Genomic DNA, 21,920 nt, shown 5'->3' with positions numbered 1-21,920 from the left:
ACTTAGGCCTTTGGCAGATATAAATCTGCAGAGATCTGCTTAGAGCAGATGAGGATGGGATCCTTCTGGGCTATAACCCAGCCACTAAATGCCTGGGATTTAGCAGAATTTTCCTCAAGAGAGTTTTATACAAGGCTGTCAGTTCTGGGGCTCACCAGAAGACTCAGACCTCTCTTGGCACCAGAAACAGCATATCAAGTTGGAGGGACCATTGCTCTGTATCTTGCTTTGGCAAACGTTTGTTCGTGTTTGTGTAGGAAGCAATAGCAATAAGGAAACCGTCCAAAAGATCTCTTTGGGAGAGGGAGTTTCTCTTCCTCATTTCAACCCACAATTTTCAAGCTTCTTTCTCCACAGGGGCCTCTAGCACCATCTTTACCCCAGGCTTTGCTCTCATCTTGAGGCCCCATCTTTGCTACACTTATTTCTAAACCTCCTTCTTGTACTGAGTAGTCATTGGTGCCTGACTGGGGACTAGTCGTTCTGTCACGGCAGTACCAAGCCACATCTATCCAGGGCAAGGGCAAAAGAATTTCCTCTCCCACAGAAAAATGGGAAAAAGATTATAGGAAGGTGGATAATGCACATCTTGCTCACAGACCTTAAGACATTGTGGTGACTACTGCTCCGCCGCTCACCGACTTGGTGACTGCTCCACCTGAATGCCAAGAGAAGGAGGCAGACACTGGAGAAAAGTCCTTTTTAGTCCAAGGTATCCTGTCTGTAACGCCAAGCAGCAAATGGTCATATGTCAGGCATTAATTTCACCCTTTGTACCTGCAGCTTAAGAGCTTCGTCTCCACAGTGCCTAAGCAGTAATTTGCAGGGAAAACATGAGTTAGACAAAACCCCAGCTGATGGTACATATTCAGAGGAATTATTGCAATATTATTGATAGTTGGGAAGGTATTAGACATTAAAGGAAGAACAAAACTCAAAATAAAATTTTATAGAGCTCTTGAACTCTCCTCTCTGCATCAGTTTGGCTTGTCTTTTTTATTGCAATATTACACCAAAAGAAGGAATTCTGCTGGCATCAGGGATTCTTTCAGTCTCTTAGCTAAGTTTCTGTTAAATTTGCCTCCCACACTTATGGTTATAAAGCCCAAAACTACTTTTAAAACTTTCATTTCCTACATGGTATTTAGATATCCTTTGTGATTTAAAACGTTAAAACTACTAATCAGTGGATTAAATATGGCAGGCAAAAAAATAACTCAATGGGAGGCAAAGTCAACATAGAACAAACCTCCAAACTGGTGGTAAAAATTACATAGTAGTTTGGAGGAACCTGAAACCAAAACATGAATTAAACATCAAGGTCATTAAGGAATAACAGGCCGGGTTTACTATTAGTTTGCTTTGAGGGGACATTAAATTATTGTTAAAAACATTAATAAAGCAATCTGTAATTTTTTACACATGCTTTCTTAAATTAAATGCAAAATACAAAGTTATAATTTTTCTGGCACCAGCCAGTGTTGAATTGGCCTACTGGAGGTGAATGATCTTCCTGTGACTCACTCCAGTGAGGGGAGCTAGCATGCTCTCAGCTTGAATTTCTCATTCCCTGGTCAGTCCTTAACCAATCAAGAATGAAAACATTCTTGTTGCTATAGGACAGTATAAAATCTCAGTTTTACAAACTTCAGATCTGAAGTACAAACAGACATTCATTTGAACAGCAAAAGGAAGAAAGTACATTTTCCTTTCATTATTGATAATATATATTCATTTGCCAGTGTATTGCATGAGTGGAGAAAACAGGTGAATATTACACTAAATCTGAATTAACAAGACCCATAGGTGATGTGACATTGCTAGTCAAGGCACAGGTCCAGCAGAAACACTTGGAGTAGGCCTGCTTTTTAAATCCAGATGCTTTCATGAGGTCCTAAGTGTCCAGACTGAGCCATGTCCTTCACAGTGACTATCCATAAACAAGGCAGAACACCACAGACTGAACAAGGAGCTGCCTAGAGCTAGCCAGAAGGAACAACCAAGTATGGTCCCCACGCTGACTGCATGTGATGCATAGGTGTATACATGCATCAGTGGAGTGTCAGAAGTGACTGAAGGGTCCTTCCTCATCTGGGCTCCAGCCTGGAAGACAATTGGGCAGGACAAACAGAGAATCTGTTCTTGCTTCATTTAGGAAAAATGGCATACAGCATTTTGACAAGTAACTTTAATGAGCAGAAGACCCAGTGAAAAATTAGTGCTATATTGGAGGGGAAAAATGCTTTCTAAAGCAGAAGGTATTGAGCAATGGTCCCCCTGAAAAAGCAAAGCCATTATTGTAGCCTGGATCTGGTGCTTAGCAAGCAATCTGCCATCATCTCAAATACAGAAAGCCACACTGACTCTATCTTTGCACACACAGTAGAGTCTCTGTTTTACTGGCTTGTTAGCAGTATAGAAAGGAGCAGGCAGGTAATTCACCAAAGGGTGTCTGGTCTCTCTGAAAACCTTGGGACTTTTTCTCTGTTGCAACTCCATTCACCTCAGTGCAGTTGCACTAGGGATAATCTTGGTCTGCTTTTTCTCCTGTTGGTGTTGGGGAAGCAATAAAAGCCTGCTGTGTAACTATGGTACCCAGAGTCAGAAAAACAAGGGCAAAAGTTAATAAAGGAGCACTTGGTGGACTACACTTTAAAGGTCTGGGATTCTTGTTGTTACTCATGAACAGTAGAACCCTAAAATTTCCACTTCTAGTAAAAAACCAAATCTTTAAATAGCAACAACTTCTATGAGGCTATTTCCTAGCTGCAGATTATTTCACAGACAGAAAGAGTTAGTGGTACCCCCTACCCCACACAGGTTTACAGAACTGGCTTCACTATCTCAAGACATGGGAAGCACCTTATTTCTTCTGTTTGAAAGAGGGAGCTGGCACAATAACTTGTGTAGCCTCTCCCAGGGTTGGTTCAGATCCATCCTGCTCCCAGTGTAGCAAAAGGGCTAAATACTCTTGTGATGAGAAGAAATTTCTGCCCCTGGTTGTCACTTGAATGCAAAAGCCTATTAGACAAGGTTTGGTGTGGAAGCTGAAGGCTGCCTCTGACCTTGCAAGCGTTTCACATTTTTGCCACTGGAAGCTACCCCAGGCTCTTTATTTGTTGCTCTGCTTTTTCTGTTTCCATATCAATTCCATCAACTAATCAGATTGTCTCAGTGACAAGAAAATGCCTCAGGCATTACAAAATAAAGAGCACATCAGCCATAAATCTCCAATTCCTGAATGACCATCCTTTCAATCTTGATGAGGCAGAATGGTTTCAAGACCATTTTGAGTGATCTGTACCATTACCAAGATGTTTAAAAGTCAATCCCCAAAACATTCCGTAAGTGCATATTCAAACTGTTATCTCAGTCCGAAGTTTGCTACCCGGGTGGCAATTTTTAACGATTAAAAGGCACAGGAAAAAAAAATGTTCTTCTTAAGGAGAAATGGGTCATAGCAAAATAAAAGGAAGTCTTCTCTCATGTGTCTGAGCCTTTAGCAATCAGTCTGCCTTTGCCACACAGCACTGTGCTTGGAGCATGGAAATACTGTTAAAAGAAAAGGACTTGGTTCATGAGGAAAACCCACAAAGAGGGATTTCCTCATTCAGGAGAGAGATTGCTCATGAGCAAAGAAATGTTTGGGGAATGTTGGCAGACTGAAGAACTGGAAGAATGCTGGGCCCCACCAGCAGATAGGAGCTCATCCTTCCAACATTTCACAGAGCAACAGCAGAGTATAGTGGCAAGCAAGGCAATCTTAAGGTGGTTTCTTTTTTTGTTTGATGGTAGTGGTGGTTTTTTGGTTTGCTTTATTGTTTATGAGACTTTTTTCATAATTTCACTTTTCTTCTTTCCATAACATACTGTTCTCTTTCCCCTAGTTGTAGAAAAAATGGACAATGTGACAGGTGGCCTGGAAACGTCCCACAGAAGATACACAGAAAAGCTCACAGAGGTGGAGAGTGGTCTGAAGAAATTAGGTAATTACGCACAAGCAAAGCCCCTTTGTATTATGGTTTTGGGGTGTCCTCCTGGCAGATAGCGGCAGGAAATTTGTCTGAAAAATCTCTGGCTATGACAAGATACAGCACTTCTATTCCAATTTCTCAAGTACTTGCGAAAGCAATTAAAAATAGTTAAGGTCAGCTCTACTTAGGACAGCATTTTAAGCATACTTCAATATTTACAGTTCCCACTGAAGTCACTCTGAAACCATTTATACTAAAATAAACAGACACTTAAAGGTTGTCCTCAGGAAAGAGTTTTCTCTGAGGTAGAGATGTAAAACATAGCAGAAGCTGTTCCACAGCACAAGAGATTCTACATAAAATGAAAATCTGTCACCCAGTCATCTTGATGCTGTTTTAGGAATTAAGGTTCAAAACTGAAGGCCATTTTAAGGGGTGCACAAATAATCAGCTGTTCAAAACTCTTATGTCTGAGGCAAGTTGATTACTTCCATAAAATGTTTCTTAATCATCTCAGGGAATACAGGACCCAAGGTTGTTACGAGTTTAGGTCTCCCAAGTGCTACCACAGTTCTCAATTTGCAGGAAGATGGAAAAAGATCATGGATAAGGATTTTACTCATGAAGTGTACATTTCTACCTTTCTTCCTTGTCTGGAAAGGAAGCAGAGCTGTTTATTATCAATTTATATATACATAGACTTATCGTTTATATAATTATTTTTTATATAAATATTGATATACACATACATCCATGTGCTTCTTGAAATAAATTTTGTTTAGCTTCATAAACCATATATTGAGATGTGTATTTCTAGGAAAAATGACTTGCCTGCAGCTTGATCATAAATTTTTACTACTTTTTCCCCTCAAAAAATAGCTGGATTCTGAAGTGTTTGCACACTGCATTTAGTTCAAAGACAGGGGGTAATTCAGTGGCAGGTACTTTTACTGATACATATACAGAAGTAAATGTTACACCTTAAAGCACATGCAAACTTTTGGGCTATATTTGAGTTATTATATTATGATGATTAAATGTTCACAACTTGGAGCACCTTTGATTCATTCATGCCCACACATTTTCACATGCTGCTGGATGGATGGCCAGTGAGACGCTCAGGACCATCAGTTCCCATTTAAGTGGACTTACCATGGAAGAAGTTAAAAAAGTTATGGGGCAATGTGTGTGGGAAGCATAAAGGTAAGAGAACTGCTGTAGGGCCAGAAGGATAACGGCATGTGGTGAATGAAAGACAGGCCTTCAGGGATTAGCTGTATGTAGACCTGGCAGTTGTCAGAGCTGTGTGAGGAACACAATACAATTTGAGCTATAACCGAGAGGTAAACGCAGAGTCAGAGCTGAGAAGATCCTGGAGTGAGACAAGTAGCAGGGAGAGGAGCTGTGCTCGGGAAGATGCCCATCGACGAAAGACTCCGTAAACACTTCAGACTGAAGTCTCACAAGCCACCATTTGATGTTCACCATCATGACTCATTCAGACACCCCAGAAGAAAGCTCCATACACAGCTGTGTTGAGTGTAGTTTATGAAAAAACATTCTGCCCTCTCTTGGAGTCATCTGAAATGATGGACTTCAGACTGCATAATTCATAAATATAGCTACACTTAAATGAAGACAAAATATATGGACTGTGTGTAGGAGAGGGAAGTGACTGAGGTCAAGCAAGGGAATCTTCCCTGAAAGTGAGTGTTGACTGTTTATTTCCTTAGTTTCTATGTCCTGGCTGATGAGCTGTGCAGCCTCAAAAGGTTAATCATGCTCAGGCAAGCTCCCAGAAGTATACTGTAGTGCAGTTTAAGCAGGAGCAGAGATGTTCCTCTAAGATTAAAGGTTTTGCTTTCCTGAAACTCAGAACATGAGGAAACAATAACAGCAAAATAAACGTCATTAAAAGCAATAGTAGTACGTTAGAGAGAAAACCAGAAATATATCATATCCTGTCATATCTGGAGTAGCCTGCTGGCAAAGCTTTTGTCTCTAACCCAGATTGTTTTAAAATAGCTATTAGAACTTTTTTAAAATTAAACCCAAGATTTTAAAAAATGAAACGATATGTACTAAATCACAATGAAGATATTCCACCTGCCAGGAAAAGGAGGAAGAAAATATGAACAGCTAAAATGTACCTCTGAGCTTTTGGCAATAGCCAGTTGTACCTTCAAAACATAAACTTACTGATACCTCTTTAATATTTTGAATTCTGCTTACCATTCAGTTTTCACTGAGAATACTAGCACTACTGGACTGCATATATTCATAAGTTTCTAATGGTAGTTTTTCCTGTCTATGACAACAGAATCATCATTTTGTCCTCCTCAGCAAGACACAAGGTCTTCATCTCTTTGATTTTTTTTTCTCTGTCTAGTGGCAGAACTTTCCTTAGTGGTTTCTCTTTTCTGGAATAGATAGCATAGAAGTTCTATTGACAGAACATTTTGACAACCTGACTGTACTTAAAATAGACTGTGCTTTTTTATACTGTGTTTTAAAATACTCATCCTAAAGCCTTTCAATTTTTTTTCCTGTACAACAGATGACCAAGCTGGACAAAAAGCCATGAATACCAACACTGAACTGTCTAGCTTCAGATCTGACATTCTGGCTCTTCGTCAGCAGCTTCATGACATTGCAGAGAAAACTACCAGAAACAAAGATACACTGGAGAAGCTGCAAGAGTCTGGAAATGTATTGGATGACAGACAGAGCCAAATGAGAAGTGCCTTAGATAGTAACTCTTTCATGATCATCAGTGTCAATAAGACTCTTCAGGCATATACTGGCTATATCAACAATCTTCAACAAGACACAAGTAATATTCAAACAAACTTGCAAAACCAAGTGCATTCTCATAATGTGGTCATCATGAACCTGAACAACTTAAACCTGACACAAATACAGCAAAGAAATCTTATCAGTGTCCTGCAGAAGTCAATGGAAGATACAAGCTTGGCTATTCTACGAATCAAGAATGACTTTCAAAATCTGCAGCAGGTTGTCCTTCAAGCCCGGAAGGACACCGACTGGCTTAAGGAGAAAGTACAAAATTTACAGACTTTGGCCGCCAACAACTCAGCATTGGCAAAAGCTAACAATGATACACTTGAAGACATGAACAATCAGCTCAGCTCCTTCAGTGGGCAAATGGAGAATATCACCACAATTGCCCAAGCCAATGAACAAAATCTAAAGGATCTCCAGGAACAGCATAAAGAATATGAAAACAGAACTTCTTCCAAATTCAACCAGCTAGAAGAGAGGTTCCAGGTCTTTGAAACCGATATAGTCAATATCATTAGCAACATCAGCTACACTGCTCATCATCTACGGACACTGACTAGCAATCTCAATGAGGTCAGGACAACTTGTACAGACACCTTAAGTAAACATTCAGATGAGCTGATTTTTATGAACAGCACACTAGCCAATATTCGCTTAGACTCTGCATCTCTCAAGATGCAACAGGATTTGATGAGGTCAAGGTTAGATGTTGAAGTTGCCAATTTGTCGGTAATCATGGAAGAAATGAAGCTGGTAGATTCCAAACATGGCCAGCTCATCAAGAACTTCACCATCCTACAAGGTACACAGCTTCTCTAATGATACCCATAATGGTCTATGCTGAATTCCTGCTTACATTACTTCTTTAGTTCTGTGGAAGTTAGTTAGTGCATGCTGGTACAGAGTTTTCCATTATCTAATCCTAAACTTTGGAAATGTAAATGTATCTTGAATATTCCTTCCTAATTTTCCTATGCCTTCTCTACATACCTAGAATGGGGATGTTACGAAAGAAGGTTCTGACTTAGCAAAAATTTTTTCAGAGTGACTGACTGACTGGATCTGCTTTTGATTTACTTTCTAAAATAAGCTAGTGAAGGTGTGGAACCTCAAGAAACCAATCTCTGCTAAGGAGGAAATGGCTAAAAAATATATGTTGGACTATTCCCAGAAAGGTCCACCCTTACTGAAAAACAAGTTGCTATTTCACTTTAAGCCAGTTGTTAGTCTGCCAGAAAACATCCTACTTTGCTTAGTTTTTAATCCTGGGATATTTTATTTTCTCCAGAAATAAACAGCATCAAGTTTAGGAGGTTTCTCCCAGCCAAGTATTATCCCAAATGAAAAGAACACTCATATTTCCAACCTGATGTGAACCAGTCAGGCCTAAAACTCTAATCACAAATATAAATCCATTGCTCCAAATAAACTAAGGCTGAAGTACAGCCAAGATTACATGTCAGTAACCTTAACCTTCCTCATTTCAACCAGGCCTAAATGACTCCAGTTTAGGAATTTATCTCTGGAGGAGTTAAATGATGTAGGTTGGTGGGGGAGGAGGTATTGGCAAGGCATCTGCTCCTCCATGATCAGAATCCAAAATTATTTTGTTGTTTATTGCTGTCACAATATTGCCATTTCCTATCGTGAGTATTGTTCTCTTTCCTGTTGCAGCCGGCCAGTTAGCAACTAGTAATTCTGGTCTTTCCCACAGTTGGCCTATTGCTCGCTCTCCATCATTTTGTCTCTTTTTGACAACCCATTATTGACAGAGCAGCAAACAGAGTCATTGCAGGAGAAAGAGTCCTGTAGTCTAAGAGTGGAGAGATGGGGCTAGAAGGAAAAGGGAGCGTAGCAGAGTGAGGGAATGGGAGCATCAACGCGCAGGACCGCGTGCATCAACTTCACGGAGTGTGTCTTGCAGGGACTGGCGCCTCGGCTGGTCACCTGGGGCATGGTGTCACTGTCCAGTTCACAGGACAAGGTGCATTAGATTATTTTCTTCTGTATCCTGTATTTCATGGAGGCTGAGGAAAGAGCAATGGTATATAGTGCCTGAGAAGCAGATATACTTTTACAAGCACTGCTTGAAGTAGCTGTTAGCCTGTTTTTCACAGTGCTGAATATCCAGTGTTGCTGGTCTGAGATGTAATAAACAAAGACCCCATGTGGGCTTTTTGTTTTGTTTTCTGTCCGTATCCCCACTTTGCATGCTTCCATTGTTTCAGGCCCTCCTGGTCCAAGGGGACCTAAAGGTGACAGAGGTCCTCAAGGTCCTCTTGGCCCCGCTGGCCTAAAAGGACAAAAAGGAGAGAAAGGAGAGCCCGGACCACCAGGACCTGCAGGTGAAAAGGGCCCACCTGGGCCAACTGGGCCACCAGGAGAAAAAGGAGGGAAAGGTTCAAGAGGATCGCCTGGCTCCAAAGGTCAGAGAGGTTCTCCTGGCAAGACGGGTCTGCCTGGACCAAGCGGAGATCCAGGGCCACCAGGTCCACAAGGCAAAGATGGTCCACCTGGGCCACAAGGCCCACCAGGATTTCAAGGCTTGCAAGGAACTGTGGGAGAGCCAGGGGTACCAGGACCTCGAGGACTGCCTGGGCTGCCTGGAGTCCCTGGGCTGCCTGGTCCAAAGGGCCCACCTGGCCCACCAGGGCCGCCAGGTCCAGGGATGCCAATGGCACTACAAAGTGAGCCTACGCCAGAGCCTGAGGCTAATGGTAAGCTGTCAACACACCACATGCATCTTTTACTGAGATACAAATATATGTAGCGGAGGGTGCTCACCACTTAGTTACTGGTTCAAATAACCTCTGCTACCTTAGACTAAATCTCTGGGATTTATCACAAAGAGCCCCGGTAAGTGAAGCCATACCTGTTGGTCTTCCTTCTGATGACCTGAAACTGATTTAAGTTAATGTTTATGGCTAAAGAAAAGGCAGCAGTTATGAGGAATAAATAATCCCCTTGACCAAACAGTTTAGCCTTGATTTCACAGAGTCAGGATCCTAATAAGTAAATTCCCAAATTGTATGTAAGTACTTTAGGTGGCAGATGAGTATGGGATCCTCCACTTATTATTGGCCCTATTCAGAAAGTGACCACTGACCTGTTGAGTTATCAGTAACTGGCTTAACACAAAAAATTCACAACACAGGTTGTTCTCCTCATTGGAAGAACTATACAGAAAAGTGCTACTACTTTTCAATTGAAAGAGAAATTTTCGAAGAAGCAAAGTTATTCTGTGAAGAGAAGGCATCACGCTTGGTTATCATAAACAACAAAGAGGAGCAGGTAATTACCTTCTCTTTCTGTTTTTCAAGGAGAGAGTTTGAAGTTATTTAACATGTCGAAGCCACAAGGCAAGTGGGAAGCTGAGAGCATCGTGAATTCATATAGTGAAGTAGACACAGTGATTGACTCCAGTTAGCATTTTGTCCACCCTCTGCCTGCTCAGCAGCTTCTCCATGTGCAGAAGGGCAGTGTGAGCAGAGCTGGTGCTGACCCTGAAGGTGGTGGGCACAGAGCAGCCAGAAAGGCTGGCGAGAATTGTAGGAGTTTTGAACCTTTAAAGATGGAGTCCATTATGCCTTGAATATTATCCAAAATGTACTTTTTGCAGTGGTGAATATAATTTAATTTTAAATTATCTGATTTAATACATGCAGCCTAAGACTACTGTGCCCAAAAATATTTTTAATCGAACTATAAATCTAGCTATACTTTTACTACTGTTCAACATAATTATTTATTGGCTACATAGCAGTGGGGATGTCAAGATACAACTGCTTACTCTTTGGGGTTTTTTTCAGTTTGCATCTATAAGACGTTGGCCATGACTTTATGTCAACCTAATTTTCATGCCTAGCTCTCTACCTCACATGCAAACACTGCGATGTATTCTAGTGTGGGCAAGGGGTTGCAAGGCCAAGTCCTGAAACATATCTTCAGCTTAGAAAAATTTCTCTGGCCCTTCCTATTCTGATAACAAAGATGCTTATGAAACCAGAGTAGCTTATTGGCTCCAAAGACGCTTGTGTGTGTTTGTTATGGACTAAGATCTTTCTTTCACAGCAATGGATAAAAAGGCAGATTTTTGGGAAAGGCAGCTTCTGGATTGGACTAACGGATTCAGAGAAGGAAAATGAATGGAGATGGCTGGATGGATCCTTACCAGTTTACACGTATGTAAATAAAAAACAATGGTGTTTATTTTCTGTAGATGCTACCACTCTTGCTGACACTAAAAGCAGCATCTAGAAATTATCCGATGGATCCAGAGAGTTGTAGATGCCAGTGAAATAATTCGTTACTGAGGGTGCTGTTGAACGGGTTTTATCTCTCTCCCTTCTCCATGCACAAGGCTTTCTTCCCTTGCCAGGAAGAAAACTGAATGTTGAATGAAAGAATCACAGAGCTACATAGCACAGTGCTTCTTGCCAAAACATTTGCTCCTGACTTTTATTACAAAGTTGAGATGGAAAGCACAGACAGTTTTGCTGTCTTGGTTTGAATTTTCCTTATTTGCATTACAACTGGCTATAAATAGAGTGCTCGTTCCGATAAAAAATGGCCAGCCTTTAGATAAAGCCCAAATCCAAGTGGAAAGCATTAAACATAAGGAAAATGCATGAAATGAGGGTGTCTGAGCTTTGGCCAGCTGAGAACCGAATTGGCAGCTCTCCAGGAATCCTAGGGCTACACCTAATTTGTCCTAAATGGAACAGATTGCAACCACCCAAATTTTTAATACTGAGCAGTGGACTAAAGAGTTTATAGAGCTGAGCATGCTGTGCTCCAGAAAAACAGGCTACAGTCAGTCAGATGTTATGGAATGATTAGCTGTGATCTCATTGGTGTTCATTTTGATGAGAAACATGGAAAAAGTCAGATGTATTTCAAATGAGCCGTAATATTTTTCCCTTTTTCTCCTGCCCCATTTTCATCTTTCTTTATGGCAGCACTGTGACCGATTCCCACTTCAGCCACTGCTTTGAATAGGTTTCCTCTACACCGTGGTTTTAGGTGCCCTGTCATAACCTCAGAGCTGTCAGTTACTGATTTTCAAAGTATTTCATTACTTCTGGAAGGCTGTATCTCCTCCCAGGTGCCTGGTCAGACGCTCTGTGTCAGGCAGGCGTGTTTTTTAGCTGAGCATGGACCGTATCAGCCAGCAATCACAAGCTCCCTTCAACAAACTGTTTCTTCAGGAAAATGGAGCTTTTAAGTCCCAAGGTTGGAAGGATTTCTCACTTGTTAAACAAAAACAGGATGAGGAAACACTTGCTGCAAGCTTTTTACATGCTGCGTTAAGTTTCACCATCAAAGCTAACGATCTCAAAAGATACGTGTATATATACTTTGTACATTCCTTCTAAGTCCAAAAAATCACTTCCCATCCAAATATGGGTCCATAAAAGAGGTAAATCTTTGCCATGCCTCCCGAGAGGCCCACCCTCACCGAGAGGTGCAGTCCTCTTTGGGCGCCTTTGCAGAGAGCGACGGCAGGGTGCTGCCAGCCTGGGTAGCAGTCATGAGCCTGCCGGCTCTTCTCAGTCCCATCTGCTGGCAGGAACGCAGCGCGCAGGCTTGCAGCAATGCACACGGAGCATGGAGCACTCCCGCTGTATGTGCCTGTACATTCAGAAACTAAAATAAAGTTCATCGGTCTAATTTTAGGTCTCTGAGTTTTGGCAGCCCGAGGCCGAATAGATTCTCTTCTCTGTTAATACATCTGTTTTCCATTTTCAGCAAGAGTCATGTATTGTTTGTTTCAACGTGTATTTCCCGTTCAGAACAGATCTCATGATGTTTTTGTTAATTTCTGCGGTGAAAAACTGTCATGTGTGTTGCGTTGTGCAATCATATCTCTTGTTTTTTGGTGGAAAGAAACTGGAAAACCGGGCAACCTGATAACTGGAGCCACGGGCACGGGCCAGGAGAAGATTGCGCTGGGTTAATCTATGCTGGGCTCTGGAATGACTTCTACTGTGAAGATGTTAACAATTTCATTTGTGAAAAAGACATGGACAAAGGTAAGCAAGGCAGTTGGTTTGATTATTTCACCCTACCCCTAGCAGGCCAAATTCAAGTAAATTTTCCACAGCTAGAGGGGAGAAGATCTAGGCATAAGGCTAGATGCTATCGCAGTGCTTTGTTGAGGAAGAGGGGGAATCACACTTGGAGCACTTCTACTCAGATCCAGCCCAACGTGGGCTTTTCTAATGCTCTGCACGATGCAGATGCTGGATTTATTGCAATAAATCTTGTGCCCTCGTGCTCTTTCACCACAAGAAAAGAGTAGCCTTCAAGCTGGTTGTAGGCATAGCATGCTCTGCATCTTGACCATCTCCTGTAGACTTCTGACGCGCCTAAAATTTCAAACATGATTTGGCACGTGTGCTCCAGACCCTGGCCACACTGGAAGCTGTTTTTATAGGCTCAATGGCCATGCAGGGGGGAAAGCTGGCCATAGGATGGCTTAGGGACCAGCCTTTGAAAACCAAAAGGACTCTGTTTTGAGAGTTTATGCAACAGGAGGCACTTGGTGACTGCGAAGGAGGTCTTAAAATTCCCACTGCTGCCAGGAGATGTCCTATAGGGCTGAGAGACTGGGTCTACAGGCCATAAGCACCTCATCTGTTGCAGCTGGAGTGAAGGACGCATAAACTGCCAGTGTGGCCAAGCAGTCACCCAAGTGATTGCCATGGGACATCTCTTTCTGGTTATACAAGCATTTCTGCAATGGCAGAGGACAGGTTGTTCACGTGGCTGCTCAGAGTGCAGCCCCAGCATCACAGAGCTAGGTGATAGGTATGTTCATGACGGGGCTCTGCCCAGAACGTTATCTACTCCATACAACCTGTTTAAGCATTGCTTTGCCAAGGGTGCCTGGCTGCTCTAGTTGCAAACACGTATGCTGAATTTCAGTCACGGCAGCTGGAAATGTCAGCTAGAGCCAAAATTACATCCCATCCCCCAAAAATGCCCCCCTAAAACAAACCAAAACAAAGTGCTGAATAAGCTTCGTGTGTGTATAACTCTGGGTGTCCAGAGTGAAGGACTGTGTGTAAGTAACCATGTAATTTGCCCTTGTTTTCCTACATACATTTGTTATTTTAGGAAAACTTCATGGTTTACAAACATTTATGTTCCACGACTTACAGGATCTGAATATGAGTTCACATAAATTTTTAACATACCTTGATCTCTGTAAGTTTTCTTTTTGAAAATGCATTTAATCTTCGCAGGCTTTTTACATTATTTATTTTCTCTTTTTTTCTTTTTTCTGTCATACTGTAGGGCAAATACTTGGAGTGTAATAGGCTGTGACTTTACAGATACCTACATATTATGGAAATTTACTTAAAGAAGAAGAAAATCCTGGGAGGGAGCAACATTGCCTACCAAAACCGAAAAAAAAAAACAAAAGCAAGCACTGAAAACTGGTTTAAATGCATAAAGGAATTCAGCGGCAACTCTTCTCCAGCATCCTGCAATTATTCGAGGCCTTTCAACCCACAGCATCAGGAAATACCACTGGACTAATTCTGTTATAGATTTTCTTCCCAACCGGTAACGACATACATAAGCAACTTGTGTCTTCTGAGAAAAGACATTCTGTCAATCTGAGTAAGACTGTTGGTCACTCATATAGAAAAACATATAAAGCAACTGTGTAAACAGTATGTTTCATTTGCTAAAATCCCAAATGTAGGAAAATTATACAGATACACGAATATATAGATTTTATATAAATATATATATATAGTCCAACTCTTATCAATAATATGGAATATACTTTTAAGAGCTTTTAAAACTTTGTATTTTTGTACAAAATATTTGCTTTTTACAATTGTTCTCTTTTTTACTGACTTTTTTTACAAATATAGTGCACAGGGGCCAAAGAAAACAATAAAGGTACTAATAATTCATTAAGGTTTGCTGTCAGGCCTAGCTCAGCTATAGAGAAATATTTTTCCAGTTAGAAATATTTGTACTTTCCCAGATGATTTGTTCTGGTTAAATTACTTTTAAAGCAGATTTTAGATAGTGTTTTCCTTATTATATGCAGTCTAGTCTGTGTGTGTAACAATTAAGTTGACTAAGGACTAGATACTCATTATAGCTCTGATCACAGCCAGTGTTCCATCAGGGTACCATGCAAAGACTGTGTTAATAAAAGCTTTTCCTTCCTGCCTGCCTGCCTGCCTTTTCTGCCTGCCTACCTTCCTTCTTTCCTGCCTGCCTGCCATCCCGCCTTCCCGCCTTCCTTCTACTCATGAGAAAATGCCACAGAATTAAACCTCCGAGTTTTTAGAATGATTTTGAAATGTTTTCATTCCTCCTCCCTTCTCGTGAGGAATTCTACCCCAGTAGGTGCTACCCACATTGCAAGTCAAGCCCAGATGAAGGATTCTATGAAAACAGAAACAAAGGAGCTGCACACACTGAAATATGTTTCTTTTTAAGACAGATTTCAAAATTTGGTAAGAAAAACATGCCATACTCAGAAGAGTCTAAACAACTTGCACTTCTCCATAATAAATCGATCTCTCTGTTTTCTTGGACCAGTACTTCTCTCCCAAACAAACTAGGAAATAAAATATCCTGCAAAACAGAAAGCAGTGTGGCTAATGACATGATATCATCACCCAGCCAGTTTCCTCCACGGTCCCATGAGCCGTTGTCTAGGCAGCAGTGCTGCTTATCAGGAATTAAAAAAATTAGCAACGGGTTAAAGTTCATTAGCAGAAACCCTGGTTTCAGTTCCCGGTTTTTATACTCTTTGCACGGCCACACGCTGTACCACGAAGGAAGTTGTTTTGGCTTCTTGGGAAGGAGAGTTGTTTTTCCGTTGCCTCCTGACCTGCCATTTACCTTGGCTGAATGCAGATAAGTTTGCTGAAATACTCCAGCTCTGTTGGAAAGAGACAGGATTTTGTACTTCAGATTTTCAAATATTGCTCCTAAGACCAACCAATTAAAGCCTGCTGCTTTCCTACATCCCACATTCACTCCAGTGTTCGCTCGGGGGGGGACGGCTTTTTAATTTTAACTATAATTTGCTTAAAGAAAATACATGAAACGTTACACTTGGGAATCTGTCCTGTGGTACGTATTAGATATGAGACAGGCACAACATGAAAATTGCATATGTTTAGTTAAACGTGAAGGTCTGTGTTTTACAGCTGCAGAAACCATGTGTCGCCATCTTGGAGGCAGAGCTTTTCTCCAGACATTTTGGATTTCCTGAGACTTTTCTTTTGGCCTTTTGATCAGGTTTTGAATACAACATGATTCTGCCATACACCCTGTCATGCTGTACCTGTGAGTTGCGTGTAGATAGACACTGTAGTGTTTACATAGATATTTACACAGTGTCTGTGGAGATAATGTTAAACTGCTATTTTTGGATAACAAGGTACAAAACTACTACTTTGCACGCCCAGGGAGCCTCTCAAACCCTGGTGAGTGGAGCTTTGCGGAGCCATACTGAGTTAGAAGCGCTGCTGCCTCTCTTCTGAATGTCGGCTTATTTAGGTAAAATAAGCCCATTCTGAGCATCTCCCACTATAAATTACATTCTTCCTGCTTTTTACTGATGTGATATACTGCTGTCCACAAAAGAAGTTAATGAGAAGCCTCTGTATCAGCCCCAGCTGTACTGTTTCCTCGCCCTGCTCTCATCCTTCTCTTCCTTCAGCAATAGACTGATGGTACATATCGAGATGAGAGGATCCAAGAGTCGCCCAGTGTCCTCCGCTCCCTCTAAAGAGGTTTTCTGCGCAGTGGTGATCAACAGCTCTAGCTGCACTTACGCCTGCCTAAGATTACAGAAGTGGCTGTTTATCAGCGATAGCCGCTTAGCTCGTTGAAAACTAGCACAGCAGCTATGCTAAACTACGGGCAGTTGGGTGGCCTTAGCGTGGAAATAACCATTGAACTAGGGCAGTTTAAGGATGCAACATGTTTATGAATTACTCATTTCAAAGTGAATTTCACTGCTGGGTTGTAATTATCTGTAATAATGCTCTAATTATCCACCTTTAACTGAGAAACGAAACGTGCCTGGGCTCAAGCTCTCCGTTCACACGTTTGAAGCAAAGAGTGTAGCTGTTAGGCAAGACTGGCTGGGGAGGGATGCTGCAGTTGCATGCCTGGTGTGTTCAGCCACCCTTAAAATCTGGCCTGAGCAGCCAGGCGGGCTGAGACAGACTGTCCTTCTGACCCAGTATTCCTGCAGGAGGGAAACGGAGGTGTCAAATGGCAAGAAAGATTGAAATCACTGGGAGGATCAAGAGAGTGTTAAGACAGCTCAGGAACCCGTCACAGAAAGGAGAGATTGGCAGGGATGCAAGCAGGACACCAGAAAGGGCCAAGAATTGTCATGAAAGTCAGAGCTGCCACACAGGGTCTGGAAAACATCCCCATTAAATCTGCTTTCTGTGTGGTTTGAGCGATAACGCAGGTTGTATGGAAAGTTTCAAGTGATAGGAAATTATTTGGTCCCAGCTCGAGTTTTTGGCTTTCCTTCTTATGCAAAAATACTGTAACTTGGTATACTGAGTATACATTTCCATGGTCCTTTTTCTTGTTTTACATCAAACTCAATGCAAGTTCATATACCCTGGCAAGCACTGGGACTGTTGCAGGAAGGGGAGAGGAAGGCAGAGATGGTGCAAAGTCATTGTGATTTACATCCAGCACTGGATTTCTTAATGTCATTCCTGACTTCTTTCATTAATTTATTTGGAAACACCTTCAGCTGATTAGAGCATATAAATCTCAAACTCTTATCCCCTTTGGTGTCTATAATACCTGCAAATGTTCCAATAAAGGAAGCACTAAGCAGAGACATGGAAGTGAATGTTGTTTACTCTGTGTGTGCTTGTGTAACCAAGAGAGGTGTGGAGATCAGAGAGATGTGGAGCCAGAAGCATTTGTAGGTATTAAAAATCAAACTGATTAAAATTATTTTCATTAAAGCCTTTCTTCTCACTTACACCGTCCTAGTTCTAAGCATGACTGTGGCTGGTTTATCCCTTAATTGTGGTTTTAGTGTATTGTTCTTGCAGCACCTGGGTGGTAGAAACTTGGTTTTAAAGGTCTGAGCTGAACAAGACCTTTAAGAAGGTCTTAAGAAGCAAGAATTCCCTCTTGCTGTTCACTGTCCTAGCAGAAGCACACAAATCACCTCAGGTGGGCCCCCAAGTGAAGGACGTCTTGAGTAGAGCAGGATCATCCCTAGATTAGCCATTATTGTGTCTAGCTTAAATCAGCTGTTCATAATGGCTAATCTGATCTTGCTGTTTCTCTCTCTCAGATGGCTGACCTCCTCTTTTAATTTTCTGTTCCTGGCAAGTAGCTCCTCTGTTTTTAGCAAGTAGCAGGAACTGGTCTCTGATCACTGGCAAGGCGAGGAGCTGGTCGGAGGGTGGCCGCTGGCTGTCGGAGGAAACTGCTCCGCAGTGAGTAGGGGAAAGGCAGCCGAGTTGACTCGTGTAAGAAAACAAAAGCACTTTTTCCCAGTGCAGCTTCCTTGGTTAAAAGCACAGCAGCTCACGCAGATGTAGCATCCAAAGAGAACAAAATGTCTCCAGCCCCAGCCTCTGAACTCACTTTGCTTTTTTCCCTATCACTTCTGTGGGTGTCTGTACACCCTGGAGATGTCTGCTCCTCCATGAACGCCCAGCTGCCCCTGGAGCAGGCTCTGCAGGCGTCGGGGCTTGCACTGGTGAGGGACGGGCAGCGGGACAGCCACCCATCCCTGGCACTCTTCCCCGCTGGGACGCCCCACTCTTCCCAGGGTCCTGGCAGGAGCAGGAGGAGGAGGCTGCTGTAGGGCTCCCGGTGCTTACCCACGCTCACTCAGCAGTAGTTTGGGTATCTATAGATGGGAAAGCACAGTGCCTTATGGACAAAACCCTCGTTCCCCAGAAACCAGGCCTGCCTAAAACCAGAGCCTATTTGTTCATTCACCATCTCCACCTCTCTTTTTCCATGCTGTTTAGTGAAAAAAAAAGAAAAAAAAAAAAAAACTTGGCTAAAAAAATTTTTGAAAGTTCTCATGTGTTTTCTTTCTTTGGGTGGAATACGTTTGTTTTTTCTTTCCATCTGGCTCAGAGATGAAAAAAACATTCTTTGATTTCTTTTTCAAAATAAACTCAGTGTAATGTTCCAAAATTTGTGTAGAGATTTTTTTTTTTTTAATACCAGAACAATAAAAGCAAATCACTGGGCAAATAATGCTCTTTTTAGAGGTCTTGCATGCCATGAGGATTTTCTTACCCAAAGGGCTTCCCAGAGGCATGTAAGTATTGCCAGCCCCATTTTGTGACTGGAGGAAAAAGAAGATTTTCAAGAATATGGTTCATTTTAATGTCTCAATTTTGGGGATTTTGTTTTTGTATGTTGGGGAGGTGATTTGTAGAGGTGTTTTTTTCCAATGAAATCTTGGCATAGAGCAAGTTAGTTTTCATACACCTCAGTGAAGGGAGTGGACTTTTCAACGCTAAATTAAACAGAATGGTGTCTCTCCCACATCACCATGCATATGGGAGGTGGCCATTTCTGCTGCTGTTTTCAGAGCAGAGCTCAGTGTGATGACAGCAGAGCAACATCAGCCCAGTAGACAGCGATGTCTTCTGTGGGTAAGAGTGAACAAGTGACACTAAATTACCAAGAGGTAATTGATTGGGGGAAGAAGGTTAAAGGACTGCTGAGACTAGTGACTCCTCAGCAGCCCAACTTCAATAAATCTTCTGAAAAACATAGCAAGTTCTGCTTTAAAAATAATTAGGGGTTTCTTTGCCCCTTTAACCATTTTGGCTGCTCTTCAAAAACTTTATTAGGAACCTTCTTTTAATAACCAGCATGAATGCAATTATGTCCAGATTAGACACATTTGTTCTCATTCCAGTGCCATCCTTAAGCTTAAATAGCATCTCTCCTGGGACCGTCAAGCAATTGTAGTGGTCAGCGTGGAGCCATTCATCTTGAGACGCAGTAAGGGATGGTTGGGAACAAACACATCCGTCTGACCAACCGGGGAGCCCTGACGACAGAGCCTGGCTCTGGCCCCACAAGGGATCATCTGAGGACACGCTGGGCTTCTCGCTGAATGGTGGAAGTTTCCATGCTCTTTTCTCGTTAGTACTGCTAGAGGACAGGGAGCAACAAAATGGGTATAGAGGATGGTTTCCTGCTGAATTAGACTACGTTACAAGTGTTTGGCTTTTTATAAGGTAGTGCCACATTTTATAAGGCATTTGAAAAATTAGTCTGTAGGTCTGAGCTGAAGCATGCTTATTCTAGTTTTACACCAGAGCAGAACCTAAGTGCAGGTCAGACTTAGGCCCTTGATCTTCAAGAGATTAAAATCTCCAATTCAGAGATTAGCATGTGACTTCTACTCTTTCTGATCTATCTGTCCTGCCAAGGCACAAATCCGCAGCTCAGGCATCGGTGCGGTTCCAGGCTCTGAGAATTGCTTCCAAACTCCCCGCATTCGTAGTCGTGCTCCTGCCAGCCTTGCCAGAGGTCCTGCTGGTGGAAGCTGCAAGGCTGAAATGTGACTTTGGAAGAAGTTTCTTCGGGAATCCCTCTCATTCAGAAGTCTGGGCATATTGCAAAGATGACATTTCCTTAATTCCAGCTCTATTACCCACACTCATATAAAACAGATGATGAATTATTTTTCTGAATGGTAACAATGTATTTTTGTCCACTTTTTTTTAATGTCAAAATAAAAGCCTGGAGGTGGAAAGCAGACAAAATATCCCTTGGCATTGCAGTATCCCACTGTAGCAGGCAAATAATGTTCCTGGATTAATGCCTGTGAGAACAGCATGAACTGCTATTTGAACAGCAGACAGCTTAGTGCTATCTGCTTGTGGAAGCAAACTAAACTGCAGGTACAGCTTTATCACTGGTCCATCTTCTGATGGACAGGAGCAACCCCACATGCCTGCAGCGTTTCAAAGAAACTGTGGGAGGTAAGAGAGAAAAAAGGTAAAGAGAGAAGAGCTGAGGACAGAAAGGTGCCCTGGTTTCGGCTGGGATAGAGTTAATTTTCTTCCTAGTAGCTGGTATAGTGCTGTGTTTTGGATTTAGCAGGAGAATGATGTGATAACACACTCATGTTTTAGTTGTTGCTAAGCAGTGTTTATACTAAGTCAAGCTTCCCATACTCTGCCAGCAAGGAGGTGCACAAGAAGCTGGGAGGGGGCACAGGCAGGACAGCTGACCCCAACTGGCCACAGGGCTGTTCCATTCCGTATGACGTCATGCTCAGTATATAAACTGGGGGAGTTGGCCGGGGGGCAGCGATTGCTGCTCGGGGACTGGCTGGGCATCGTTTGGCAGGTGGTGAGCGGTTGCATCACTTGTTTTTCCTGGGTTTTGGTCCTCTCTCTCTTTTTTGTTGTTTTTCTTTTCGTTACATTTTTTAAAATTATTATTTTATTTTGTTGTATTTGAATTATTAAACTGTTCTTATCTCAACCCACGCGTTTTCTTACTTTTGCCCATCTGATTCTCTCCCTCATCCCACTGGGAGCGGCTCTGTGGTGCTTGCTTGCCGACTGGGGTTAAACCACGACAAAAGGGAAGAGAGAAAAAGAGAAAGAGAAAGGGACAGATAGGGAGAAGAAAAACAGATGGAGAATGATTCAGGAGGAAAATGAACTCTGATGTTCTCATCGTGATTTCTAGTAAGATCAACCACAGAGGAGCCCTCTTCTCAGAAACAATGTAACAGGGCACTGTCGTGGTTCTCGTAATTCCCATTCTGGGTTGTGAAAAGAATACATCCTTGCCTTGCGAGAGAAGCATGTCATTCAGTTGGTGCCTGAAGTCATGTACTACTTTCCCAGCACAAACAAAAATTCCTGGTGGCTCCGGGTCTCTAGGGAGCTGGTCTGGGGCTTTTGTTTGGGTGGTTGGTTGTTTTTTCCTACACGTCTTTTTCCCCCTACACAAGTTTTGAAACACAGAATATTTTCTGGTTTTCCAGCTGTACTAGAAGTACAGAGCTCGACTGTGGAAGAAATTAAAGCAAGAACATACAGCAGGTCTCCAAGCAACAAAACAATGTGTGCAGTGGGAAAGAGGTCCACAACGGTATTTGGACTCGTAACTCCTATT

The 21,920-nt window shown here is 42.2% G+C and overlaps 1 protein-coding gene across 1 annotated transcript in view; it reads left to right on the top strand.

The window, feature by feature from the left end:
• The window catches only part of COLEC12 (collectin subfamily member 12), a gene marked incomplete at its 5' end in the record, with an annotated part of 88,730 nt that extends 69,836 nt beyond the window's left edge, over positions 1-18,894 (top strand). The window contains 7 exons of the mRNA XM_082328991.1: positions 3,888-3,986; positions 6,532-7,578; positions 9,005-9,493; positions 9,931-10,067; positions 10,848-10,957; positions 12,663-12,808; positions 14,076-18,894. Coding sequence (XP_082185117.1) covers positions 3,888-3,986; positions 6,532-7,578; positions 9,005-9,493; positions 9,931-10,067; positions 10,848-10,957; positions 12,663-12,808; positions 14,076-14,095 — 2,048 coding nt within the window. The 3' untranslated portion in view covers positions 14,096-18,894. The remainder of the gene's footprint in view (positions 1-3,887; positions 3,987-6,531; positions 7,579-9,004; positions 9,494-9,930; positions 10,068-10,847; positions 10,958-12,662; positions 12,809-14,075) is intronic.
• Positions 18,895-21,920: the final 3,026 nt, after the last annotated feature.

This window comes from Platalea leucorodia (genome assembly GCF_965183815.1).
Source record: "Platalea leucorodia genome assembly, chromosome: 1".
Lineage (NCBI taxonomy): Eukaryota > Metazoa > Chordata > Aves > Pelecaniformes > Threskiornithidae > Platalea > Platalea leucorodia.
The sequence above is the reverse complement of the archived record's forward strand: the minus strand, read 5'-3'. Positions and strand labels throughout refer to the sequence as shown.